This window comes from Acipenser ruthenus, chromosome 4 (assembly GCF_902713425.1).
Source record: "Acipenser ruthenus chromosome 4, fAciRut3.2 maternal haplotype, whole genome shotgun sequence".
Classification (NCBI taxonomy): domain Eukaryota; kingdom Metazoa; phylum Chordata; class Actinopteri; order Acipenseriformes; family Acipenseridae; genus Acipenser; species Acipenser ruthenus.
The window spans coordinates 27704320-27728303 of record NC_081192.1 but is presented as its reverse complement, the minus strand read 5'-3'; the positions used below and the strand labels follow the sequence as shown (position 1 = coordinate 27728303).

Sequence of the window (23984 nt, the reverse complement as noted above, 5' to 3'; positions counted from 1 at the left end):
GTAACCCTTCGATAACATGAGCTTAACGCAAGATTAACACTCCTGAGACTGTCAGTGCTGAATGACGATCATTTTAGTGATAGGAATCTTGAAAGTGCAGTTCAGCCAACATTAGATGCTCATTCAAGAAGTCATCTGTGAAGGCTGTACATTGTTTCAGATATTCTTCTAGGATGTGTTAAGGGACCAGTTCATTTGGTTTTGAGTGGGATGGTGATTTAATTAAGAGCTTTAAAAATATTGGCTTTTGTTCTAGAAGTGTTAACAGCAACATTTGTAGGTTCCCAGGTGACAGATTTGACGCCATCTGAAACCTTTAAGGAACTTGAGAAGTTTATGCAAAGCAACCAAAAGCTCTGTCTGCGTAATGTCTTTTATACAGAATTGTACTTGAGGACTGAAATTCCTTTCGACACAGGGTAATCTTTATTGTAATACCGCATTAACACAAATCACTGAATAGAGTCAGAGGCATGGTGGTAGTTAGGGCACACCTGGGGATGACTTTAAACAAATAGATACCTTCATGAGTAACCAAAATAGCTTGAACATGTAAACTGCAAGATTTCTAATAGCCCTCATGAAATGGACGCAATACAGGTCTGATCAATTAATGTGAACAATTCTACGGACACTGTGGGAAGTACATTTTATGATGCTAGCCAACCTATGAAGATGAAAATATTTTATATTTAGATTCGCAAAGGCCACTGATAGAAAAGAAATACACTTGGCAAGGAACAAAGTGACTTTCTATATTAACTGATCTTTGTCTAAGATTGAGAACTTTTAGAAAATAGAAGATTGCATTGTTTGAAATGCATCTTGAAGGCGGCAGCCTTGAGATACTAGAATCATTTTGATTTGGAATAAGGCTAAAAAAACAGGACTGCATGTTAAAACAGTTTACAAAAATCGCTTTGAAAAGCATGGATATATATAATTTATCCTACAAGTAGCACTTTCAATCTTTCTGTTCTAAACTAGGGGAATCGTATCAGGATACTCCCAGTACACAGCAACCAAACTGGTTGATCGGCTACTGTTGTCTTAATGCGGAAAAACGTTTCCTAAGAGTGAAACATAAAACTGCAGTACAGTTTAGTACTAATGTTATTGGGGTGCAGTGTCTGGTTCTGTATTGGACTAAAGAGTTGTATGGTTTGCACAAGCTAGGATCCTAGATGGCTGCTCAAATACATTTCCTACAACGCAGCTGGAAAGGGTCCTTGACATTTCAAATATTTATACACCGTCATATTGCTAAACCAGAATGATCAAGTTTACAGCTGGAGCATTGTAAATTAGATTTTAACAGGAGATCCAAAAAGCTTTACATTTCAAATTTGTAAAAACTACTTGGAAAGCACTAACATTTAAGCTTTTAAGTTTTGGGACAACATGATGGTGGCTACCAACATGGTTAGAAGGATGTCTGCTGAAAGAAAAGAGAAAATAATTTGGGGGAAAAAATACAAAATTAAATAGAAATTAAAAGCAGCAACCAAGGCACACAGAATAAAGGTAATTCAGAAAACAAAACAAAAAAGGCAGACAGCAATAAACATTAAATACAGTACAGCCTGTGCAATCCAAAACGACAAAAAACAATGTAAAATACTCTTGGGATAAATCAAACAATTGGTAAAACTAACTTAAATATCATCTTAATGAGGAAAGGCTGATCAAAACAAAATAAATCGGTTATAATTCATGCACAAAAACATCTTTCAAATTGCATTACGTATCTAGGTCCTCAATGAAGCAAAACTGAGGCAAAAATAGCGCCCTGGGTAACATTTAGACTCCCCCAAATATCCTTGTGGTAAAGCGTCAATGTCACAAGCCATTTGGTTACAAATATGGACCCGTTATTAACAAAAAAAAATAAAAAAATAGGGCACAGAAAGAAAAAAAGGCAAAGAAAAAAAAAGGCAAATTTAGAATAACTTTACGTTTTGTGACAGCATAAATTCTTAGTAGAGAGAAAAACAAATGCAGCATATATACCGATAGATAGATAGATAGATAGATACATGTGTATGGTGTATGTATCTAAGAAGCACAGCCTTTTTACACTGCGATATATTATTGCAAATTGCACTAGGCAGTCCATCGCTCCAAAGGAAACCCAGCTACTTTTAAATAATGTACAGTTGCTCCCGGCCTAACCCTTCCGTCACCAGTAGAAGGACCTGGTTAAAAAGTTTGCTGCTGTGTTGAGCCAGCCGCTCGCGTCCTGCTTGGTCCCCACGCGGGAAACGGCTTTGTCCAGCTCCTTCGAGGGGCTTTCCTCCTCCGGCAGATAATCAGGCAGGTCTGTGTTCTGCTCAGCCTCGACAGGGGCATCTTCTTCGAAAGAGATCATGACCTACAGACACATGATAGATCATTGTTATCCTTTCTTTTCAAAATAAAACACAACAAAATTCCCCAAGAGCAGCCTGTGAGCACTAAATGGGACCAAAGAATTGACTTCAATACCACACACACACTGGTATTTGGTTACCATACAGTTTTTAGAGTGGATTATTATGCGCCGTCATCCTTCTCAGTGCAGAAGTGGAGCTGCAGCTGCTGAAGTTTATAGCAGCTGCTGGGTGAGGTCTGCTCCTGGTTAAGCAGCACAATGCTGATGACCCTCTCAAGCATACTGCTGTCCAGGCAGAAAATGGCTTTCCAATTATGGAAAGTTTTTCATTTAGTAGAATAGAGTTTTTATAATTTAATTAAAGTAGACCCCTGATTCTCTCACCTCATCTCCATCTTCACCTTTTACTATTTGCTGTGCTTTCATTATTTTGGTTGAAGCAATTGCAGTGCCAAGTGCCTAAAACGTATTAAAAGACATACGATTAGAAAATGCAAAAAAAAAAAAAAAATACAAGTGAAATACAAGTTTAATCGCAAAAACTTCTAAACAAAATAAGAACAAGTGTATAGACTCCGTCTTCTTGTTTGCATGAACTTACCTCAGCTTTTAAATCTGACCTGATCCTAACAATGCATCTCTTCACTGTCATCTGAAATGTGAAGCTAATGACTCCCTTAATCTTCAGCAGTGCCTCTTCGCAAAGACTTCTACGGGCCTGAAAAAAATAAATAAAATTATATGCAAATTACATCAAATACCACAAGGGAGGTATTTGATATGCAAACCATATTCACTTAAGGGTGCTAACTTGACTAGTTGCCTCAGGTGTTAAAAGTACCGCTTATTGAAACCAGGCAGTGTCACAGAACCAGAAGAAGAGAGCAAATGACAGCAGAAGAGCTGCACAGGAGAGAGAAGAGAGAATATTTCGGACCAGGCAGACATTACTAGGGCTGTGTGAGGAGGAAGTGATAACTAGATAAAAGACTGAGCACAGAGAGCCTTATAAGAAGGCCCTGGAAAATGCACGATATCACGAATTTCATAGAAATCGCGTATTTGACTGCCTACCGTGAAAATGATGCATTTTATTTTCCTTACAGCATTTTACATTACTCTTCACCTCCCCTATTCATTTCATACTTTTAATAAGTACAAGCAGCACTACAGTAGCTGTAGTGTACATGGTCCGGTGTCAATGCCAAGCATTTGGTTACTACGGCAACAGAGTCAAAAAAAATATCAGCTTCATGATTGGTGAATTCCTCATACTGTACAATGAACATGCGAGTCAGTGGCGGGATGTTTAAAATGGTTGTTTAGATATTGTTGATGTATTAGCTAGCAGTGTATGATTAACATTAGAAATGCAGACAGCTGACAAATAAAAAAAGCTAAATTAATTTCAACAGAAGATCGCGTTCAGACCTACGAAAAGGGGACGTTGCATGCAGATGGTGGGATTCCGTTTTGCTCAATTTGTAAAGTGTCTTTGGATCATCAAAGAAAAGGTACTACTGACAAGCACCTTGACAGCGCAGTACACAAAAACATGAAAATCAAACGAAGTTCAGGCTAAACAATTACCGAACAAGCCGGTAACAATCACAGGCTTGTTTAAAAAGAGCACAGAACGTGGAGAAACAGGTAATATCAACACATTTGAATTAGTGGAAGCCTTTAGTGCAGCGAACATACCGATGCAACTGCTGGTCAATTAAATATTATGACCTTTTTTAATGAAAAAAATCCTGACTTGTGGAGACGTGCCTAACAGTGACACTCAGATGAGAGTATCTCCCTGAAGTGTATGCAGCACATGAAGAATATTTAAAATGGCAAAACGAACGATTCCGAGTCTGTTTGCGTTGTATGCGACGAGGCCACTGATGATCAAGGCAACTGTGTTTTGTACATTATTTTCATCCCACAGCGCTTTACAACTGTGAAGTCAGAGGAACTTACTGCTTACTTAGTAGATACACTGCATCTTAACTCTGTTAACCACACAACAGTAGTAGGCCAGGCTGTCATTAAGACGCTTGGGAAGTATGGCATTGATATCAACAGTGTGTCTGCCTTTGTAATAGACAATGTAACAGAGGGAGAAACACTAGCTGTTTTAATATAATTTATTTATTTATTTATTTATTTATTTATTTATTTATTTAAATTAATATTTTTTTTAGGTTGATAGGCTCCAGTGGCATATGTGATGTTATATAATTTACTAATAATTTGATGGTATCTGTGGTTTTAAAACTTCATAAACAAATATTTCTACATACTACTAGAATGTACAGTGTGTAGAAAGAAAAACACAAGCCTGGGTTTTGTTATTTCAGGTTTGCAGTTAACATTTCTCTCAAGTTTAACATTTTGGGATTAAAAGGCAGCAAAATAGGCTATGGGAATTATACAGTCATTTTACAGGCTATGGGAATTATACAGTCATCCTTACTGAAGAGCTGCTGGTGCAAAAGCCTGTAACCTTGGCAGAAGCAGGCATCTCATTTAATTGGCTTGAAAATGAAGTTTTAAATATAAAAGTATTTTGATTTAAATAGTGACAAGACTCTGAACGGAAATAATATGTTTTAAGTAAATGGCAAGAATATTTAAAACTAACAAGTGTTTTTGCTTGTTTAAGGCTCTACTGTGATACAAATAGACTGTTAAAGCAGGAGCAAGCATTTAATTTAATCAATTTAAGAATTAGTTCAGTTTCTGTCTTCAACCAAACAAAAAGTCGTTTAGACATTACAATATCAATTAAACGAAAGAATATAAATGTTTAGTTTATATAAAAGGTTTTACTGCAATAAAAAGCAGAGGAACTGTTAAGTTTGAATACAAGACAATAAAGTGTAAACTGTATTCAATAACTTTAGTATACAGTAAAATTGCTGAAGGAAAACAACTAATTTTGTGATCTCATCCTTATCTGCCTGAAGTATAAGCAGTGTTGGAGATGACTAATTGGTTTTGGCTGATGAAGCAGGAATTTTTGGGTGGTAAGCGATTTAAAAGCCACGGTCCTTTCTATAATGAGTGATCTTGTTAATATAAACGAATGAAATACCTTTTGGTACCAGAATACGGGAGTATATGGGGTAATGTCCGTTCTCTTCATTTATTAATGATTACTTGGCAGCCGAAGCAAGCATTTCATTTAAATTAGAAAAGTTGTCTACAGTATCAGATCGTATCAGAAAGGTCGCGACTTTAATTGGGATGAAGTTTGTGAGCCAAAATGACTTCATGCAGTGAATTTGGAAAACTGCTTACAGTGGCGTTTCATATTAATTAAAACACTAGCCTTGGCAAGTAAACAGAGAGATCAGGCTTAGACCAAGCATGGTACAAGTTAAAATAAGGCTATTATATTTTAACATGTTCATTATAGCCTAAATTTAAATGAAATTAACTGAACTAACCACTGTATGCTTAGTGGTTTTATTCAAAAGACTTATGATAAACACCTACAGTCTTTGTCCAATATTTTGTTAACACACATTTTTATATGAAAGTAAACTAAATCTGAAAAGGTGATGTGGTATGCTGCTCAGAGGAAATGTATTGTAGACCCAGGTTAATATAATCACCCAAAAAGTTGATGTTATATATAAAACAGCATCTCTTTTAATACACATATAAACTTGTATTGTACTTGGTAGCAAAGGATCCTTTGAAATTTAGTTCACCTGACTTTTTAGGAGAAAGGAGGGGTTAAAAATGAGAACCATGAGATCCTGTTCCAATATTTTGGAAAGGAGTTATATCCAATTAATTTTGAATGTTTTTTATACAACTCCAATTAGGAGTTGACCAGATTCTTCTAGAATATATCATTTACTCAAAGATAAGAACTGTCAAAGCAGATTGATGATCAGACTTAATTGGGACTCGATGTATTCAATGGAGAGAAAATCCTATATAAGCCCAGAGCAAAACCCCATTCACCACCATTGAACTCGATGTTGCAACCTGACGTGGTCCATGCTCTGAGGGTCTCTGAAAAACGGATTGCTGTTTGGTTGTATTTTGAAGACAGTTCTTATTTTTCATATAGCCTACACTACACTGCCATATAATGGAAGGTAAGCATATACTTTCATTTATATCTAGTTTATATTGGATGCACTGCTATAAGGTATAGAAATTACATCTGAGGTTTCTATTTTCGCTGATTACAATATGGTTTTAGTAATACATGAATGAACTTGATGGCCTATCGGTTTTAGACAAGTTTTATTTTATTTGATGTAGATGTGTATTATTATTATTAACAATAATTAGGGCTATAGCATTAATAACTGTCGCTTTAACTAGCGCATGTGTAGACTAGACATTATCTTTTATGTTTTATTTTGGCTGTACTTATCCTTGACAACACATCAATAAATAATTAGCAAATCGATACTAGTCAGTTTAGAAAAAAGCTAACCCAAGTGTCGTGCTCCTCCACCGACAGGCTACTTTTATTGTGATGAGCAGGTAAATCTCGATACCAGCAGTCTTTTGAAAGCAAATAGTGTGTTATTTTCAAGTAGCACTGATGGCTGGAACTATTACTGGGAAAAAATACAAAGGATTCGCTCAGGTAACCCAGCATGAGGCAGGTCGCTCCAAAATGAGAAAACAAGAGAACGGCAAAACACAGCATGAAAACCTTTTCAGGTAAGGTACAATTATTTATAATTTAAAAAAAGAATGCATGTTCAACACTATGAAGGTTAAACTATGATACTGGTTCTTTAAATGTTTTAGTGCAAGCTAAATACACATTAATCCATTACTCTGCAAGAACACGGATCATTGGAGGTGGTTTGGGACAGTGACTATGTTGGGGATTAGCTATAATTGTTAGATGAGTGCAACAAAGAAAAACTAAAGTTCCAGTTTTAGGAATTAGTAATAATGATGACTACAACTATAAAAAATATATATCATCATAATAAAAAAAATCTGACTTACAGCATCATCAAGACCATCTATATGTAAAACCACAGTTTTGGCACGCTTGTTCGTGGCTCCAAGGAAGAACTGAGTCTTGCGTCTGTAGCTGGCCTGTTCGGCCTGGTCTGTCACTGCGTTGCTGGAAGACTTAAGGATTTCATAGATTTCTGAGGCCAACAACTTTGTTTCACCAGGTGTCGTCGTTCTAAAAGAAACAAAAAAATGTATTAAATTACTAAACTTAAGAGCAGGATGTGGTGGGGGGTGGGGGGAAGAGTCAGGCGATCATAAAATTTTATCCTGGTTGTGATAAGTCGGCAAACTTGACTGGAGGCCCATAGGAAAATAAATCAGTTTGGGTTAGTTCACCTCATCGCTCTTCAGCAACCCCTACTGTGAACAGTATTTATAATGGTTTAACTTGGATCCTTGTTGACAGAATGCAATCCTAGATTTATTTGACTACATTTTAGAATAAATGTATACCTTTGGTTTTCTACAGTTTTAACAGTCTCCATTTGAACAAATAACTTGTAATATGAGTTAAGACTTCTACTCTTACTGAATCATAAGCCAATCTCTAATGGAACAATGGTGACATTAACCGACACTGGCAAATACACCAACATTCCTGTATCCAGGGTTGGGCTCAATTCCCTTTTTTCGATTCCAATTCCATTTCCATTTCCAATTCATTTTTTTTAAATCAATTCTCAATTCCAATTCCAATACCAATTCCAATTCCTTAAAAAGGAATTTCTTTGAAGGAATTGGAATGGATTTAAAAAATGGATTGGAATTGAAAAAAAGGGAATGGATCCCAACCCTGACTGCATCACTGAAGCAAATTTCCACAAAGCAATTGCAAACAAGAATGTTAGTAACACAAGTACGATACACCCCCATCACGGATACAAATACAACATTTTCAGTCACTAAATAGTTGATCACCATGACCTACAAGTAAAAATATTATGAGACATATGGATGGTCAAGTTACTCAACCACCTAACCCTGGGAATTAACTGTCAGGCTATCAAGTCCATGGCACTCTTTTCCCTTTACACCGCGCCCTTACAGGTCAGGAGGGAGATTTAATCACCAAGAATCATTCTGTCTCTGCCACAGTCTAGCATATTATTAAACATTTAGCCAGTTCTTTGGAGTTTATATGTTGAAACGTTTAAAATTCACATCCTTACAAGAGAGGCAACTCAGTCACTCTATCCGATTTAAATACTCTCAGTAATCTGTGTTCAACCATATCCAAGTTGGATAAGCAATTCACCAGATACAGAGAATGCATCACCAGCACAGGGAAAATAATTGTAATCATCATTATTTAGGGCTGGGACGATAGTGGTTTTTCTACCATTGATGTCCTGTTTTCTTAGAGACGATGCATCTTTTTTTTTTTCCATAATGCAAAACATACGATATTAAAGAATAAACAAATTATACATTTTCAGATATCTGATGTAAGCACAAAAACCAAACATTTCTGCAGTTTCTCTTTCTAATTTTTGAGTAAAATAAACCTTAGGCATTTGCTATGTAATAATATAAATCAAAACGATACCCAGCGAGTTTCTCATTCTCACAAATAGTTAAAATTATTAAAATGTTTCTTACCCAAGATAACTGACAGCAACCGGTTAGAAAAATCCTTTGCAACAAAATCCAACGAAGTGGGAACACTAGCCAATTCAACTATAACTATTCACAAGTCCAACTAATGTTATTATTATTATTATTTACCTATTTCTTGGCAGACACCCTTATCCAGGGCGACTTACAATTGTTATAAGATATCACATTATTTTTACATACAATTACCCATTTATACAGTTGGGTTTTAACTGGAGCAATCTAGGTAAAGTACCTTGCTCAAGGGTACAGCAGCAGTGTCCCCCACCTGGGATTGAAACCACAACCCTCTGGTCAAGAGTCCAGAGCCCTAACCACTACTCCACGCACGCACGTATATATATATATATATATATATATATATATATATATACACACAATTTAGTTTAATTGTCATAATCAGAAGCACCCAGAGCAGCAGTCATTCTTGCCTTCTGATTGACCATGGCAACAATCAAGTGTCAATAGTCCAGTGCCCTAACCACTACTCCACACTGCTTCCCATTTTAAATTTAAGTTATACATTGTGAAATTAAAATTAAGTTATACATTGTGTGATACATTGTGATAAATTACATAATTAAATGTAATTACATTTAATTATATACATCAAATAAGTATTTAATTATTCAACTAGAGTATAAATAGGTGATGTTGCTGGCAAGTTTCCCAAAGGTTTGGAGAAGGCGTTACTAGTAGCAACGTGACGTCAAACAGAGAGCAGCCACGCACAGCAAGCTCTGGGAAGGTGTTTCTCTAGTCGCTGCGTGTGACGTCAAACGGAGAAGAGCCACGCACAGCAATCTCAGCTTGCTTTGGGATATTTCCAATGCTTCGAGTTACCTTCCACCTCGTGAGTGGGCTCCAATAATGGCGCCTTGAAGTGATTACACGCATTGAATCATGGGATTGATTGTCCTAGCCTTTTTAACGATCCTTGATCCCAGCCGTTGTGGTGGTGTTAGCGTCTGTTCACCTTCGTTTTCCCAGGCCAGATTTTCTGCCAATGGGAGAGAACGATGGGCAAAGAGTAGCCAATCATGATTTGAGAAATAAGACGACAATCTGTATTGGTTAATGAAACTGATCGGCACTTTAGACTAGCCAAACAGAGGAAGAAATGGAAGGGCATTGAATTTTTGTGCAACTAACCAACCACAGCTCTGTAAATTGATGACATATTTTAATACTTAATTTCATTTTTACATTATTTAAGAATCTTTGAAGACAAAATGTGACAGGTTTTAGTTGGAATTCAGATTGAAAACGAATTTGCTACAGCGACCCAATGTAAACGAAATAAAACAAAACCATGTAGCAGCTATACTGGTACTTCACTGGGTTTGTTCTGTTCACGCTTTTAACCGAGTTCCCGGGTTGTTATTGTTATTACATCCAAAAATGTACTTATAATCTGATATGCTGCAAGTTTTAATTTGAAGAAACATACTGTTGACAAGCATTTGTATTGTACAAACATAAAAGGTGCTCACACTGACATTTCCCTACAAGGCAACATTACAAGATGCCAAAAGGGTCCTGCACTGAAGTCACCAGCTGGGAACAGATGTGTCACCAAGTCTTCAAACTCGTATCATAATGCGACTTGATACAAACTTAGAGGAAGAATTTAATGCTTACAGTAACCTGAAATGTTAAGATCAACATTTTTTTGTCCTTAGCTGTGGTGAAACATTAGAAACGTCAGCCTGAACAGCAGCCTCTTCCATATTAGTTCAATCAATTAGTACAACCTAAAAGTGTATTATTAGGTAACCCTATCAAATGAGACTATAGAGTTCAGGGATGTTTATGATGTAGGTCATTTCTTAATAAAATGTTGGTGTTGTTACATAAATGACCAAAAAATAAAAAAATTGGAATCATATATATATATATATATATATATATATATATATATATATATATATATATATATATATATATATATATATATTTTGATTCCAAGATTCCGATACCGTGCTTTGGATGATATAAACATACACGTATTACTAAAGTATTTACAGTAAATACAATCCACCTACTAACATACCCTGTGAAAAAAAAAAAACACCACACACACACACACACACACACACAACACATTTAAGTATTTACAGATTTCTTTTTCAAAGATATATTTAACTTTAAACATTTTACCACGGTCTAATCTTTTAGGTTGTCATGGAAATAGTTTGACTTTTGTCCCCGGTCACTAATCTTGGCGAGTAACTGCTTTGCTCAAAAGGTTAAATACTTGCATGGTATAATTTAGAATCTGATATGACATGTGCATCCACCAAACAATGCATTCTCCTTCTGGAGGGTAAACACAGCCAATCCGACAGCAATAAATAAACAGCTTCTGAAGCAACACTGGAGAACAAACTTTATCTACTGCAGTATGTCTACTTGACACAGGCTGTATTTTATCTAAAAACACAGTTAATAATTCAAACATATTCTTTACTATCTTATCCTGGCTCCTGTAGAACTCTAAGAAATGACAGGTTGCCAAAGTCCTTGGAATAAGACTTAAATTGCAACTTCAGGGCAAAGCCTGATGAACATGATCCTAACCAAAGTGACTGACCAGTGACAGGATTGGTCAGATACTTGCCGGAGGGGGAAAAGAAAGAAAAAAAAAACAACTTAAAATAGTATTGGACTCTGGCGGCACCATATGTGGCCATCTTGAAGCATTTATTACAGACAAACACAAAGAAATAGCTCCCCAATTGGGTTGCAGCTTTAGTCTTTTCATGTATCATTGAATCAAACAGCTTGTCAAATGTAGCGCATAGAGAGTGTACAGCTTGACAGACAGGTGCATTCTCTGTTGTACAGTGTTATATATTATTATTATTATAATTTTGTATTTGTTAGCCGACGCCCTTATCCAGGGCGACTTACAATTGTTATAAGATTATTTTTTACATACAATTCCCCATTTATACAGTTGGGTTTTTACTGGAGCAATCTAGGTAAAGTACCTTGCTCAAGGGTACAGTAGCAGTGTCCCCCACCTGGGATTGAACCCACGACCCTCCAGAGCCCTAACCACTACTCCACACTGCTGCCCTATATACAATACTAAAGAACTATATACTACAGCATTATTACTTTTGGGTGCATTAATAAAAGACATGAAAACTTACATTTTGTTATGGCACAAAATGAAGATTTCTTTTTTGAGGAAAGCTAACATGAGAGACTTACTTTTTCATCACATTCTCTAGGCTCTGCATCATTCCAAGCTCACCTCTCATCTTCTCTCTGTTGGAACGACATTCCGCTAAATAGCGCACAGCCTGCCAAAGAAGGGAGAGGAAGTGTGGATGTCAAAATGTCAAAAAAACAACTGGGCACAGAGAATCCATAACTGGAAACAGGGTTGAGAAACGACTGGGAATGTACATTGAGGAAACTATTTAAAACATCTGCAATGGGATTACAGCTACAGGCTCGATTCACAAAACTTCTCACAAGGACTCTTAATGAATGCTTGGTTAAGGGCTGTTTTCTGAATAATTACTTGGTTTGCGGTTCATGAAACCGTTTGTCAGCTGTTTGAGAATGAACTTTAGAAGTGTATGAATATGCCCTACATACACCACCTGCTCAAAAAAAGATACAGTACAGACAGGTGATTCCACATACGCCCAGAATCTGATAGTCTAAAGAAGCTGGGTGAGGCAATCTACAGCAAAGTCTGTTCAAAAGAGTTCAAACTTTCCAATAAAACTTCAATTTAAAGATATTATAAAAATATTCACAGTATGGTTACCTTTACACTGGCCCCTATTATCATTACCTGGTGTGTCTAAGTGCATGACTCCTGGTTAAGAACCACAAAGGCAGACAGAAGTTGCAGTACTTCTTATGCCAGCATCTTGCATGCACCACTATTATGACACTTCCAGCATCAGCAGAATGTATCACTCAGCCCATAATCCAGCACACAAATTTGACGACTAACAGTCAGCCGAGACACATTTATTTTCATAAATGAATGATTTACCTACAAAATGGGTCTTGTTAGCTTCTGTCTTCAGTGAGGTAGTAAAACCAGCTTATTCCACAGATATTTGTTTTAAGAACAATCAAGGCCGTTAGTGCAGCGACTGTCAAATTTAACTGCACAGCAATATTATTGTCACAATGACATAAGCCACAGGTGAACCACCAGGGTGGTTATGAGATGACATCAGAAACACAAATAATGTGAACTAGGACTCACATGAAAGTTCTATATTGGAAGGCTAGTCACAAAGCAAATGATAAGCAATTAAACATGTAGAGGTGCAGTACAAAGAAACAACTGGCAGAGTCTGGGTCTATGAATTATATATGGAACCAAAAAACAACTTTGTTTTTAGTTTTCTGCAACTTTCCATAAAAGAATCTGTAAAGTAACAGCAGTCTTACATGAATGAACAAATGCATTTCTTGGGGAAAACATCTGACAAACTCATGCGGTCATACTAGGCCGAAAGCTAAGGGAGTCTTGTGTCGATCATGAAAACATTAATATCATGCCTGTCCTTAGTAAATAGCCTTGATAGCAAAACACCTTGGGTCAAATGCAGCGTACCAGTGATTTAATCCTGATTGCAGCACACCAAACGGATGATCCCGGTAATTTGTTTAACTGATCGGAACAAGTGGTCTACTGAAATTTACACAACGAACACGCACTGAAATAATATGTATTTAAAAAAAAAAGCCTACATTGTTTAACATGTAGGCTAGTTAAAAATAAACAGTTGAAAAAACAGGACCATTTAAGGTACATACACTGCATGTAAATTATTAAGAAATTTGAGCCCTGTGTGTGTGTGTATATATATACATATATATATATATATATATACACACATACACATATATATATATATATACATACATATATATATATATATATATATTTTTTAATTATGTTTCAATCCTAAAATTTTAGGTAATGCAAAACATTTGGCCATAGCTGTATAAACCTTTCTTTACTAATCCGATATGTGGAATTCAGTGTCATATAAATATATAAAGGGATCCCTGTTTTTATTTAATTAAAAATATTTAAAGTAAAAATAAATGTCATGTCTTTTTTGTGCACATTTCAAACTGGCAGATCATACTTGCATTTAACTGATGCACATTAGAAATACAGTACTCGGAGCAGGCGCCTCAAGGAGTTGAGAATGACTATCAATACTGCTGTACCGCATACAATTTCTGAGGCTTGTTGTAAAATGGTGGATCACAGAGCAACCTCATGCCTCAGATGCCGAAATCAAGGCACATGGATATGTGGAGCGATGAAATGTACTTTGTGTTTAAGAAACAAAGCCACAATGTTCATGCTAAGAAGCGCTATGTCTTCCGTCGGCACGGGCTCCCTATTGCAAACATAAAATACAGTGCATGGTGGGATAATCTCATATTAAGGCCCACAGTCCACTGCGCTGCTAGGAACTGTACCCAAACTATTTTAATAGTGTCTGCACACATTAAGCCCAACTAAACATGAAATGTACCATTCCTCCCTGCGGAAAACCACATGGGAATGAGGCTGGAGCCGTAAACTGAATAAGTGATGATTAATTAAGCTCCAGTCACAGGGTATATAAAGGGTGTTAATGGTGTTGGAGTTGACGGTGAGAAGGTGAATTGTGCGTTGGTGTATTGTGGGTGTTTAAAAGGGAGTTTGTGAAGCCGCGTTTTAGTGAAAGCGCCGGCTCAGCCTGAAACCATGGGTTATATAAAGTATATGTATTGTTTTGTTTAACTGCTTGTTTGTTTTGTTCCAGTGTCACAGGTACTTTAGTGTGGACGCTTTGAACTAGACTAATTACAAGTTATATAAGTACGGTTACCGAGATCAATTATGTTGTGTGGACAGGGTCTAAACCTGCTTAATCCACTTGTTAGACACATCCATCAAGTGGACTAAATTTGATACGCTGCAATTGACCCCTTGTGTTTTCTCTTAACACCTTTGCAGCAGCCATTGGCTATGTTCGATTCCCTTGTGGTCTTTTGGTATCTGCCATCGTCCCTGTTTGATTCTATTCTATGCCTTCCTTCTTAGCTGTGTAACTATGGCAATCCGTCATCAAACTGCACCAAACTTTGCATACAGCGAGCCAAGTCCTTTACAAAGCAGCCATACTATATCTGTTTACTTACATAGCTGACTGACAGCCAATTCACTTTAAATATTATGTATTTGATCTGTAACTGTCAATCTCTCTCTCTCTCTCTCTCACACAAACAAACACACAAGAGAGGGGATGGAGGATGTTTCCAGCCAAACAAAATAAAAGGTTTGTTTTTTATTTTTCAATTTCAACATGGACAACAAAAACATCCTACACATGTAAGTTAGTACTTTTGTGAAATAGAAACAGTTAGTATACAGACACATGCATTTAAAACACTGACAGAATATAATGCAAGAAGTAGACCACTATGATTTATATTGATTCTTTGCATTTCTAAATGTTTGTATTGTTATGCAACCTGTTGGCATTTTCATTGGGGTGAAAAGTCTGTGCTCACTGAAAACAACCAGCTGAGATACCGCAGTCGTACCAAAATATGTCTCTTACCAGAAGTGCAGAGTAGACAACCTGAGGGTTAGGCTGATCCAAAAACAAAATAAGGCCTGGTAAGCATCCTTGATCCTGGACAATGGCTCGCCTGTTGAGGGGGTCAGCTGCCAGGTCCCGCAGCTGATTCACGATAGCCAACGCATCAGGCTCCCCACTCATGGTGTGGCCGTTTATTGTGCCACACACATCAATCTAAGCTCCTTGTATTGACCTGTAAAAGAAACTAGTAAATAAGACGCTTATTGTACATGCAGTATTCTGGTATTATTTTAGGCAAAATAGTGCTTGCTCAAATGCATGTACAATGTGAACTGGTCATCGTGCTAAAAAGTATAAGTCTGGGAATAAAACTGCAGAAAAGCAATTCATCTTTTTTAAATGGTTTGTACTTTTATTTATTTTAAAATTATTTGACAGGCTTGTCCAATAGAGATGCAACAGCTCAGTTTCAGTGGTTCCCTGCCCAGGTTAACAGTTCCTCTATGACAGGGGCTGGGGATTGTGTTGCATGATAATCCCAGGTTACCTGCTCACCAAATATCTAGGCATCCTGGAACAGATAATAGTCTTCTCTTTAAAAAAATATGCAAAAGATTTTAATGAGCAGTCTTCTGTACCCGCAAGTGCAGTGGCATCCCAAATATGATCCACTTCCGAGCAATGTGGGGTCTGGGCAGGCCCAGCCTTAGCGATAAGCGGAGTAGGCAAATGCCTAGGACGGCGAAATCCGGAGGACGGCAAAATGAAGGAGTTTTTTTTTTTTTTTCTTATGTTAACAGAAACTGCAGCGAACTTGTGTTAGCGTGCCTCGCATCGGTGTTTAATGTAATTAAATATACAAACTATTGTATATGAAAAGGCTAATTATAATTTCGAACATGTCTGATGGAAGATGACAGCTGTCCGGGGAGGAATATCAGAAAAAGAAATCTGAAAAAGCAACTTTTGTATCGACCCAAAAAGGATCTCTTTTGAAATGTGTTAAACATGACACGCAGCAGGCTGCATCATCGTATGTGTTGAACATGACACTCATCATCATGTCAGTCAGAACACTTCGATGCTTCTTTTTTAAAAGATCCTGCAAAATGGTCAAAAGTGGAATGTAAATTTAGACAACTGTTAGTGCAAAAAGGGCTGGAACAAGTGAAAGTTTAATTTTCCTAAAGACCGTAGCAACAGAAGATTCACTGCTAAACATTACATGCGAGTATCGGCAAACGGAGAAGGAGTACAGAGGCCATGGCTGGTTTACTCAGGAGCAAAAATGCAGCATTTTGCTTTTGCTGTAAAATCTTCCTGTCAAATGCAAAATGTGCTCCTGCGTCGGATGGTACGCAAGATTGGGAAAATGTGTATAATTTTAAATCAAGCTTGAAAAAAGTCACCCGATCACCTGGAATCATTCCAAAAATGGAAAGAACCGGAGACAAGATTAAATACCAACACGGTATTGATGATGAAAACCATACGGATTATTAAAGCAGAAACGCACGACTAGCAAAATGTTTTGGAAAGGCTCTTTGCCTTAATAAAAAAAAGAGTACCGGGCACTCAAAACATAGCACTGCGTGGGAGTTCAGATGAACTGTTCGAGCCCAATAATGGAACTTTCTCAGATTTGTGGAATTGTTGGGGATGTTTGATAGTGTGATGAAAGAACATCTCAGAAGGATCACATCACACAAGATCCACAACCATTACTTGGGTAAAAATATGGAAAATAAGATCAGTTATTGGCAACACCGATTAAAGAAACTGTACTGTCAATACTCAAAACGGCAAAATACTACTCCGTGATTTTGGATTGCACACCTGACAAGTAAAATCAACCAAATGACTCAGATTGTTAGATTTGTGTCAGTGATCAAAACTTGTGTAATCTGGCTGGAAGTGTAAACATCCAAGAGCGTTTTTTTTTTTTTTGTTTTTTTTTTTTAACTCCTGGAATTAAACAGTTCAAGTGGAGCTGGAATGACTGAGTTACATCTGCAGAAACTTGGGAGAGCTGGGACTTGAAATTGCTGATATGAGAGGACAGGGCAATGACACCGGGGCCAACATGAAAGTTAAAAACAAAAAAAGGAATAGGCGACATCAAACGTCTTACAGTGAAACGAGATGGGAAAGTAGAGTTGAAGCAGTGACAGCGATCCGGTATCAGCTTGGGGAAGTGTATGATGCACTGCTCTCAATTGCAGATAGTACTGGAAGCCGCGGTGTCAAATCACGGGCAGAAGCAAAATGCATCGCAGGTAAAATGCTGAAATTCGGATTTTTGTGTAGCCTAGTGGTTTGGTACGATATACTGTATGAAATTAATACAACAAGCAAAAAGATCCAGGCAGCTAACTTCTTTCTCTCTCAAGCAATTAAGCAGCTGAAGACAACGAAAATGTACCTCCAGAATTATCGAACAGACAAGGTCTTTGGACAGGCACAGACAAATGCAAGGGAGTTGGCTGGGGAACTTCACATTCAGTACGTTTACATGACAAAGCGTTTTCCGAAAAATGATTCTTAAAAACGTCACCTTTCTGTGTTTACATGATTAACGATAAAAAATTAGAATTCAACTGTATACATGGATTGAAGTTTTCGGAAAAACGCAGGATATTTTCACATGCAAAGTACTGTAGTATCCTAAGTACGATTTGAAGACCAGACATTTCTGCGACAGAACGGAGACCAAACCAATAACTCAAATGCTTTATCAAATTGTCAGGTCTTAAATTCAAAGATTACTATCCTATACCTCTATTCAGATTCCCCACAATGTGCAATCAACCTTTCCAACAGCTCATCCTGTTCTATATTACCAGTTTCTTTAGCAGACATTATTTTAAATTCTCACGTCATTTTAAATCTTGAAAACATTTGCTGCTACAGTATGGGCTATTAACAAATACATACGGACTTTAACAAATGTATTACTTTATCCCTAACTAGACAAATGGATGCATGCAGACTGATTGCTTACAGATTATGATTTTCTCTGTTTTCTAAAACCACATGTAAAGTTTGCACATGTGCAGTACGCTATCGGAATAAGTTTTCCGAAAAGTGTGTTTACGTGACATACATTTTGTTAGTTTTCGGAATTTAAATCGGAAATTTCTAGGTGCTGTTTTCCGAAAACTGACTTCCGGAATATTCCGATACATTTTCCGAAAACTGTGTTTACCTTACTTTTGATATCGGAATTAGTTGTTTTCCGAAAAATATCGGAATTCTTATGCTCATGTAAACACACTGATTGATGTCTGCTTTCCACCTGACTTACAAATTCTATCTTGTCACAAAAAAAAAACCTCACACTAGAGGCAGAATACAAGCCTTTACATGAGCATAAGAATTCCGATATCAAAAGTCATGTAAACATACTATTACGTTTACATGACAAAGCGTTTTCCGAAAACTAATATGTTCGGAAAATTGAATCTAAAAACGGATTTTCTAAAACGTCACTTGTCTGTGTTTACATGATTAACGATAGAAAATCTAATTAGAATTCAGCTGTATACATACTGGGTTGAAGTTTTCGGAAAAAGCAAGATATTTTCGCATCCAACCCGACATTTCTGCGATAGAACGGAGACCCATCCAACATAGTGCAAAATGTCAGGTCTTAAATTCAAAGATTACTATGCTATACCTCTATTCAGATTCCCCACAATGTGCAATCAACCTTTCCAACAGCTCCTCCTGTTATTACCAGTTTCTTTTGCAGCCATTATTTTAAATTCTCATGTCATTTTAAAGCTGGAAAACATTTGCTGCTTCAGTATGGGCTATTAACAAATACATACAGACCTTAACTTATCCCTAACTAGACAAATGGATGCATGCAGACGGACTACAGATTATTATTATTTTCTGTTTTCTAAAACCATGTGCAGGAATGAAGGTCGAAGTTTGCACATGTACAGTACGCTATTGGAATAAGTTTTCCGAAAAGTGTCTTTACATGACATTAGATTTTGTTAGTTTTCGGAATTTAATAGGAAAGTTCTAGGTGCTGTTTTCCGAAAACTGACTTTTGGAATATTCCGATACATTTTTCGATGACCCCAAACAGAAATTCAAAGTTAACTTTTTTATCCAGGTATTGGACTTTGCTATACAATCGGTCGAAGAAAGTTGTTTACAGCTTCAGGAACACAGTATGTATTCAAAACCATGTACAACAACATACCCGAACTGGCTGAATTGGGAACAAATGATTTACTCCACCAGTGCTACGTTATTGAAATGGCTCTCACACACACGGAGATTCAAGACATCGACGCACTTGAATTATGCGAGGAGCTAAATGCTCTGTCCAGAAGAATGGATTTGGGATCCAGACCTATGATGTATTGGAATGCATTTGCAAAAACAATGTCTTAGTGTTTCCAAATGCATTTATTTCGCGGAGAATACGGGTGACGCTCCCAGTCACAAAACAAAACAAAAAAAACCTGCGGTCCACAATGACCCAGCCTGGTCACAGGACCGGTTGAACTGACTTGCAACAATTTCAATTGAACATGAACTTGCCCAAAAACCTGGATCTGAAGGAATCTCTGAATGCCTTTGCAGTAAAACAAGGCCAGAAGAGTCGCGTTTTCATAATCTGCAAGATATTTTTTTCTAACTAAAATAATTTATCATCATTTTTGTACTTTTTTTTAAATTATTAACGTGATTTTATGCTACTACTGGCCGGTTCAGATTTGTGTGTCTGAAGGAAAGCCGGCCCTGGGTCTAGGTGAGGGGAATGGGCAATTAAGTCCACACCCCCAGTTAATTTTTTTTTCGCCTAAACTTTTTAGCTGTAGTTTATGTAAAAATGCAAGTATGGCATAGACTGGTAGCCTTTTATTCTCTCCCCCCGATTTACTCAGTATGGTTCCGCAGACAATGCAAAAAGAGAGAGGGCAAAAGACAAGTTATTCACATTAATGTACCCAAGACCTTATAAAGCACAACAGAAACCGGCTTAAATTGCATGCAAAAATTTCACGGAAAACTAAAAATATCCAGAAACCAATGGGATGAAAAACATGGTGAAGAAATACAACATCATATTGCACGCACTTTATTTTTTACAAACATGCATTTTATTTATTTAATGTCATACAAATAGGATCGAGTTAACATTATCCAAAATAGCTTTGAAGAGAGAAAAAAAAACGTGCTTTGAAGAGAGAAAAAAACGTGCTGTTACAGCAGTTATGGCGTGTTGCACAAAATATCTTTCCTATTGTTCTGACATTGTTCGACTGTGGACATAAAATACAGTGTTTACACACAATACACTGTGGCTGCCATTTTCCATGCCAGCCCATTTTGTGACAGGTCAACCGTAACGTCGCATTCATTTACCGAGTGACGAGATAAACAACATATAACAATCAATTTATTTTTCGTTGTGCTTCCATTGCAACTGAAGAATAACCTTTCAAAAAACACACCCAAACAGAAGGGTACTACATACCTTCACTAAACCTCTCCGTGGTGTAATACCAATCACGCCTCCAATCAGTAGTTTGAAAAATAAATAGGATACGGTTAATGGTTGTTCTCCTAAGTTGTTTAATTCCAATTTAAATTAGCATATAAAATAATCATAAAAAGAATGTCTAGCCAGACTTATATTTTTTTTCACATTCAGTTCACTTGTAACCACGTCCTGCTGTCAGCTTCTCTGATTGGATATCTGAGCGTAAACTCTCCCACACAACTGTCTCCCACTCAGGAGAAGCTTTGTTAAAAGTGGAAAGGTCATGGTTTTGTTTTATTTCGTTTACATTGGGTCGCTGATGCAAATTCGTTTTCAATCTGAATTCCAACTAAAACCTGTCACATTTTGTCTTCAAAGGTTCTTAAATAATGTAAAAATGAAATGAAGTATTAAAATATGTCATCAATTTACAGAGCTGTGGTTGGTTAGTTGCACAAAAATTCAATGTCCTTCCATTTCTTCCTCTGTTTGGCTAGTCTAACACTTGCCTGTCAGTTTCATTAACCAATACAGATTGTCGTCTTATTTCTCAAATCATGATTGGCTACTCTTTGCCCATCGTTCTCTCCCATTGGCAGAAAATCCGGCCTGGGAAAACGAAGGAGAACAGACGCCAACACCATCACAGCAGCTGGGATCAAGGATCGTAAAAACAGGTTAGGACAATCAATCCCATGATTCGATGCGTGTAATCTCTTCAAGGCGCCATTATTGGAGCCCACTCACGAGGTGGAAGGTAACTCGAAGCATTGGAAATATCCCAAAGCAAGCTGAGATTGCTGTGCGTGGCTCTTCTCCGTTTGACGTCACACGCAGCTACTAGAGAAACGTCTTCCCAGAGCTTGCTTGTGCGGGGCTGCTCTCTGTTTGACGTCACGTTGCTACTAGTAACGCTTCTCCAAACCTTTGGGAAACTTACCAGCAACATCACCTATTTATACTCTAGTTGAATAATTAAATATTTGCTTGATGTATATAATTAAACGTAATCACATTTAATTATGTAATTTATCACAATGTATCACACAATATATAACTTAATTTTAATTTGTAAACGTCCTATAGTTAGTTTCTCGATTATCAGACTATACCCTAGTCAATTTGATGTAATTGTTGAACATTAACGTTATTGTAACGGTATACGTTACTTATCATGGATTAGTGCATTATGTTTAATTTATTAGTATTATTTTATATCGATTAATTCGTTTATTTATGTGAGTAACACTTTAAAATAAGTGTCTAATTCATGATGACTTACGTATGAACTAATTTATCATCTTGATAAAATAGGAATTCATTATGAATACACTTCTAATTCAAATAATTTAATTCCGTGTCTGCAATTCATAATGAATTACATATGAACAGACACTTATTTTAAAGTGTTACCGTTTATTTAATATACCGTTGACAAGGATGTTCACCTTCCTTTGCATACAGATAACATGTCGTTCCCCTCCACTAACAAGGGGGCAGCAGTAGTTTTAGTAATTATTTAAATTACGATGGGCAGGTCACTCATGGTCTCTGCATCGTCTCTAATTCACAGACAGCCTCAGCAACTTTTCAAAGCTGCGCTGGGCTGTGCTGGATCTGCACAGATTTTTGAGGGTGGAGCTTCATGATGTCACGCAGCATCCCTCGCAGAACGGGATTCTGTGCAGAACTGTCCAGATCTGTGAAGAACTGCAGATCTGTGCTACAAGAACGCATCCTGCATGTTGTGCAGCGCCAGGACGCAGGGGGACGGGAACTAGGGGTACTGGGTGCTGGGTGCTGGGGGTTGGGGGTTGTGCAGGGGTTACAGTTTTGTTCAACGGCTTTCAGCACCCCCACTATAAAGATTGTTATTATTATTAGTTATTTCTTAGCAGACGCACTTATCCAGGGCGACTTACAATTGTTACAAGATATCACATTATTTTTTACATGCAATTACCCATTTATACAGTTGGGTTTTTACTGCAGCAATCTAGGTAAAGTACCTTGCTCAAGGGTACAGCAGCAGTGTCCTCCACCTGGGATTGAAACCCACGACCCTCCGGTCAAGAGTCCAGCGCCTCTGCCAGGATGCACCAAAATGGGTGTTGAGTGTTGGAAGTTGGGGACAGAAGAAACTGACTCTGTGTTTCCCAAAAGATATAAACAGAATTTAAGTTGATTTTTTAAAAGTTTACCTATATATCTAATAACTATTTCTCAAAGTTTTGTTTCAACATGGTATAATCACAGTTGTCTGATTTCTAGACAGATTTTATTTATGCACTTTATGACTTTAAGTATCTCTGAAGAATTAGAACTTCATTCTATGCAATGTGTATTGTTTTCCTTTTTTTCTATGTATTTGTATTTTTGAAAGTTAATTGTCTGTGCTTTTGTGTTTTGTATAAATCTGTCTAATTGGAGTTAATTTCTAGCAGTTGTTATTTATCTGTAATTGTATATATTTGTGTGAGTCTTGTTTATATTCTGATGCCCTGATGAAGGTGTGAATGCACTGAACATCTGTTTTCAGAGTTTTTAATATGTAGAAGACAATAAAATTATAACAACTGAACTTGCACCCATATGGAGTTGCCGATGTTTCTAATGTTTCTATGCATGTGAAATATTTTGGTGATAGATACATTTTACTTGACCACATGTTATGTTCTTTGTTTTGAAATAAAGCTTTAAAAAAATGGTTGTCCTGTGTTTATTTGTTCATGCTCCCCCAGAGAATAAATATTTTAATTCTGATTTCGTTAATGAGCATGATGGCTGTGGGGAACAATAAACTAATAAAATGCTAAAAACAAACAGTAGGTTTTTTTTATATTTTATTTTATTTACCACTTCTTTCCTGCATATTTCCCTTAATCACTTACAGTTGCTTTTTGAAAAT

At 36.9% G+C, this 23984-nt stretch overlaps 1 protein-coding gene across 2 annotated transcripts; it reads right to left on the bottom strand.

Annotated features, from left to right (window-relative positions):
• Positions 1–403: 403 nt before the first annotated feature.
• LOC117400474 (armadillo repeat-containing protein 1-like) lies at positions 404–21594 on the bottom strand. 2 transcript variants are annotated; one of them, XM_034000508.3, is made up of 7 exons: positions 21071–21594; positions 15589–15814; positions 12200–12291; positions 7352–7538; positions 2973–3089; positions 2756–2830; positions 404–2371 (listed from the first exon to the last, which is right to left on the bottom strand). In XM_034000508.3, the coding sequence occupies exons 2-7, from the start codon at positions 15748–15750 to the stop codon at positions 2180–2182; spliced, it is 825 nt and encodes a 274-aa protein (XP_033856399.1). In that variant the 5' UTR covers positions 15751–15814; positions 21071–21594; the 3' UTR covers positions 404–2179. The 2 variants fall into 2 exon arrangements, with proteins under 2 accessions (XP_033856399.1, XP_033856398.1); XM_034000507.3 differs by having other exon boundaries at positions 15589–15802.
• Positions 21595–23984: the final 2390 nt, after the last annotated feature.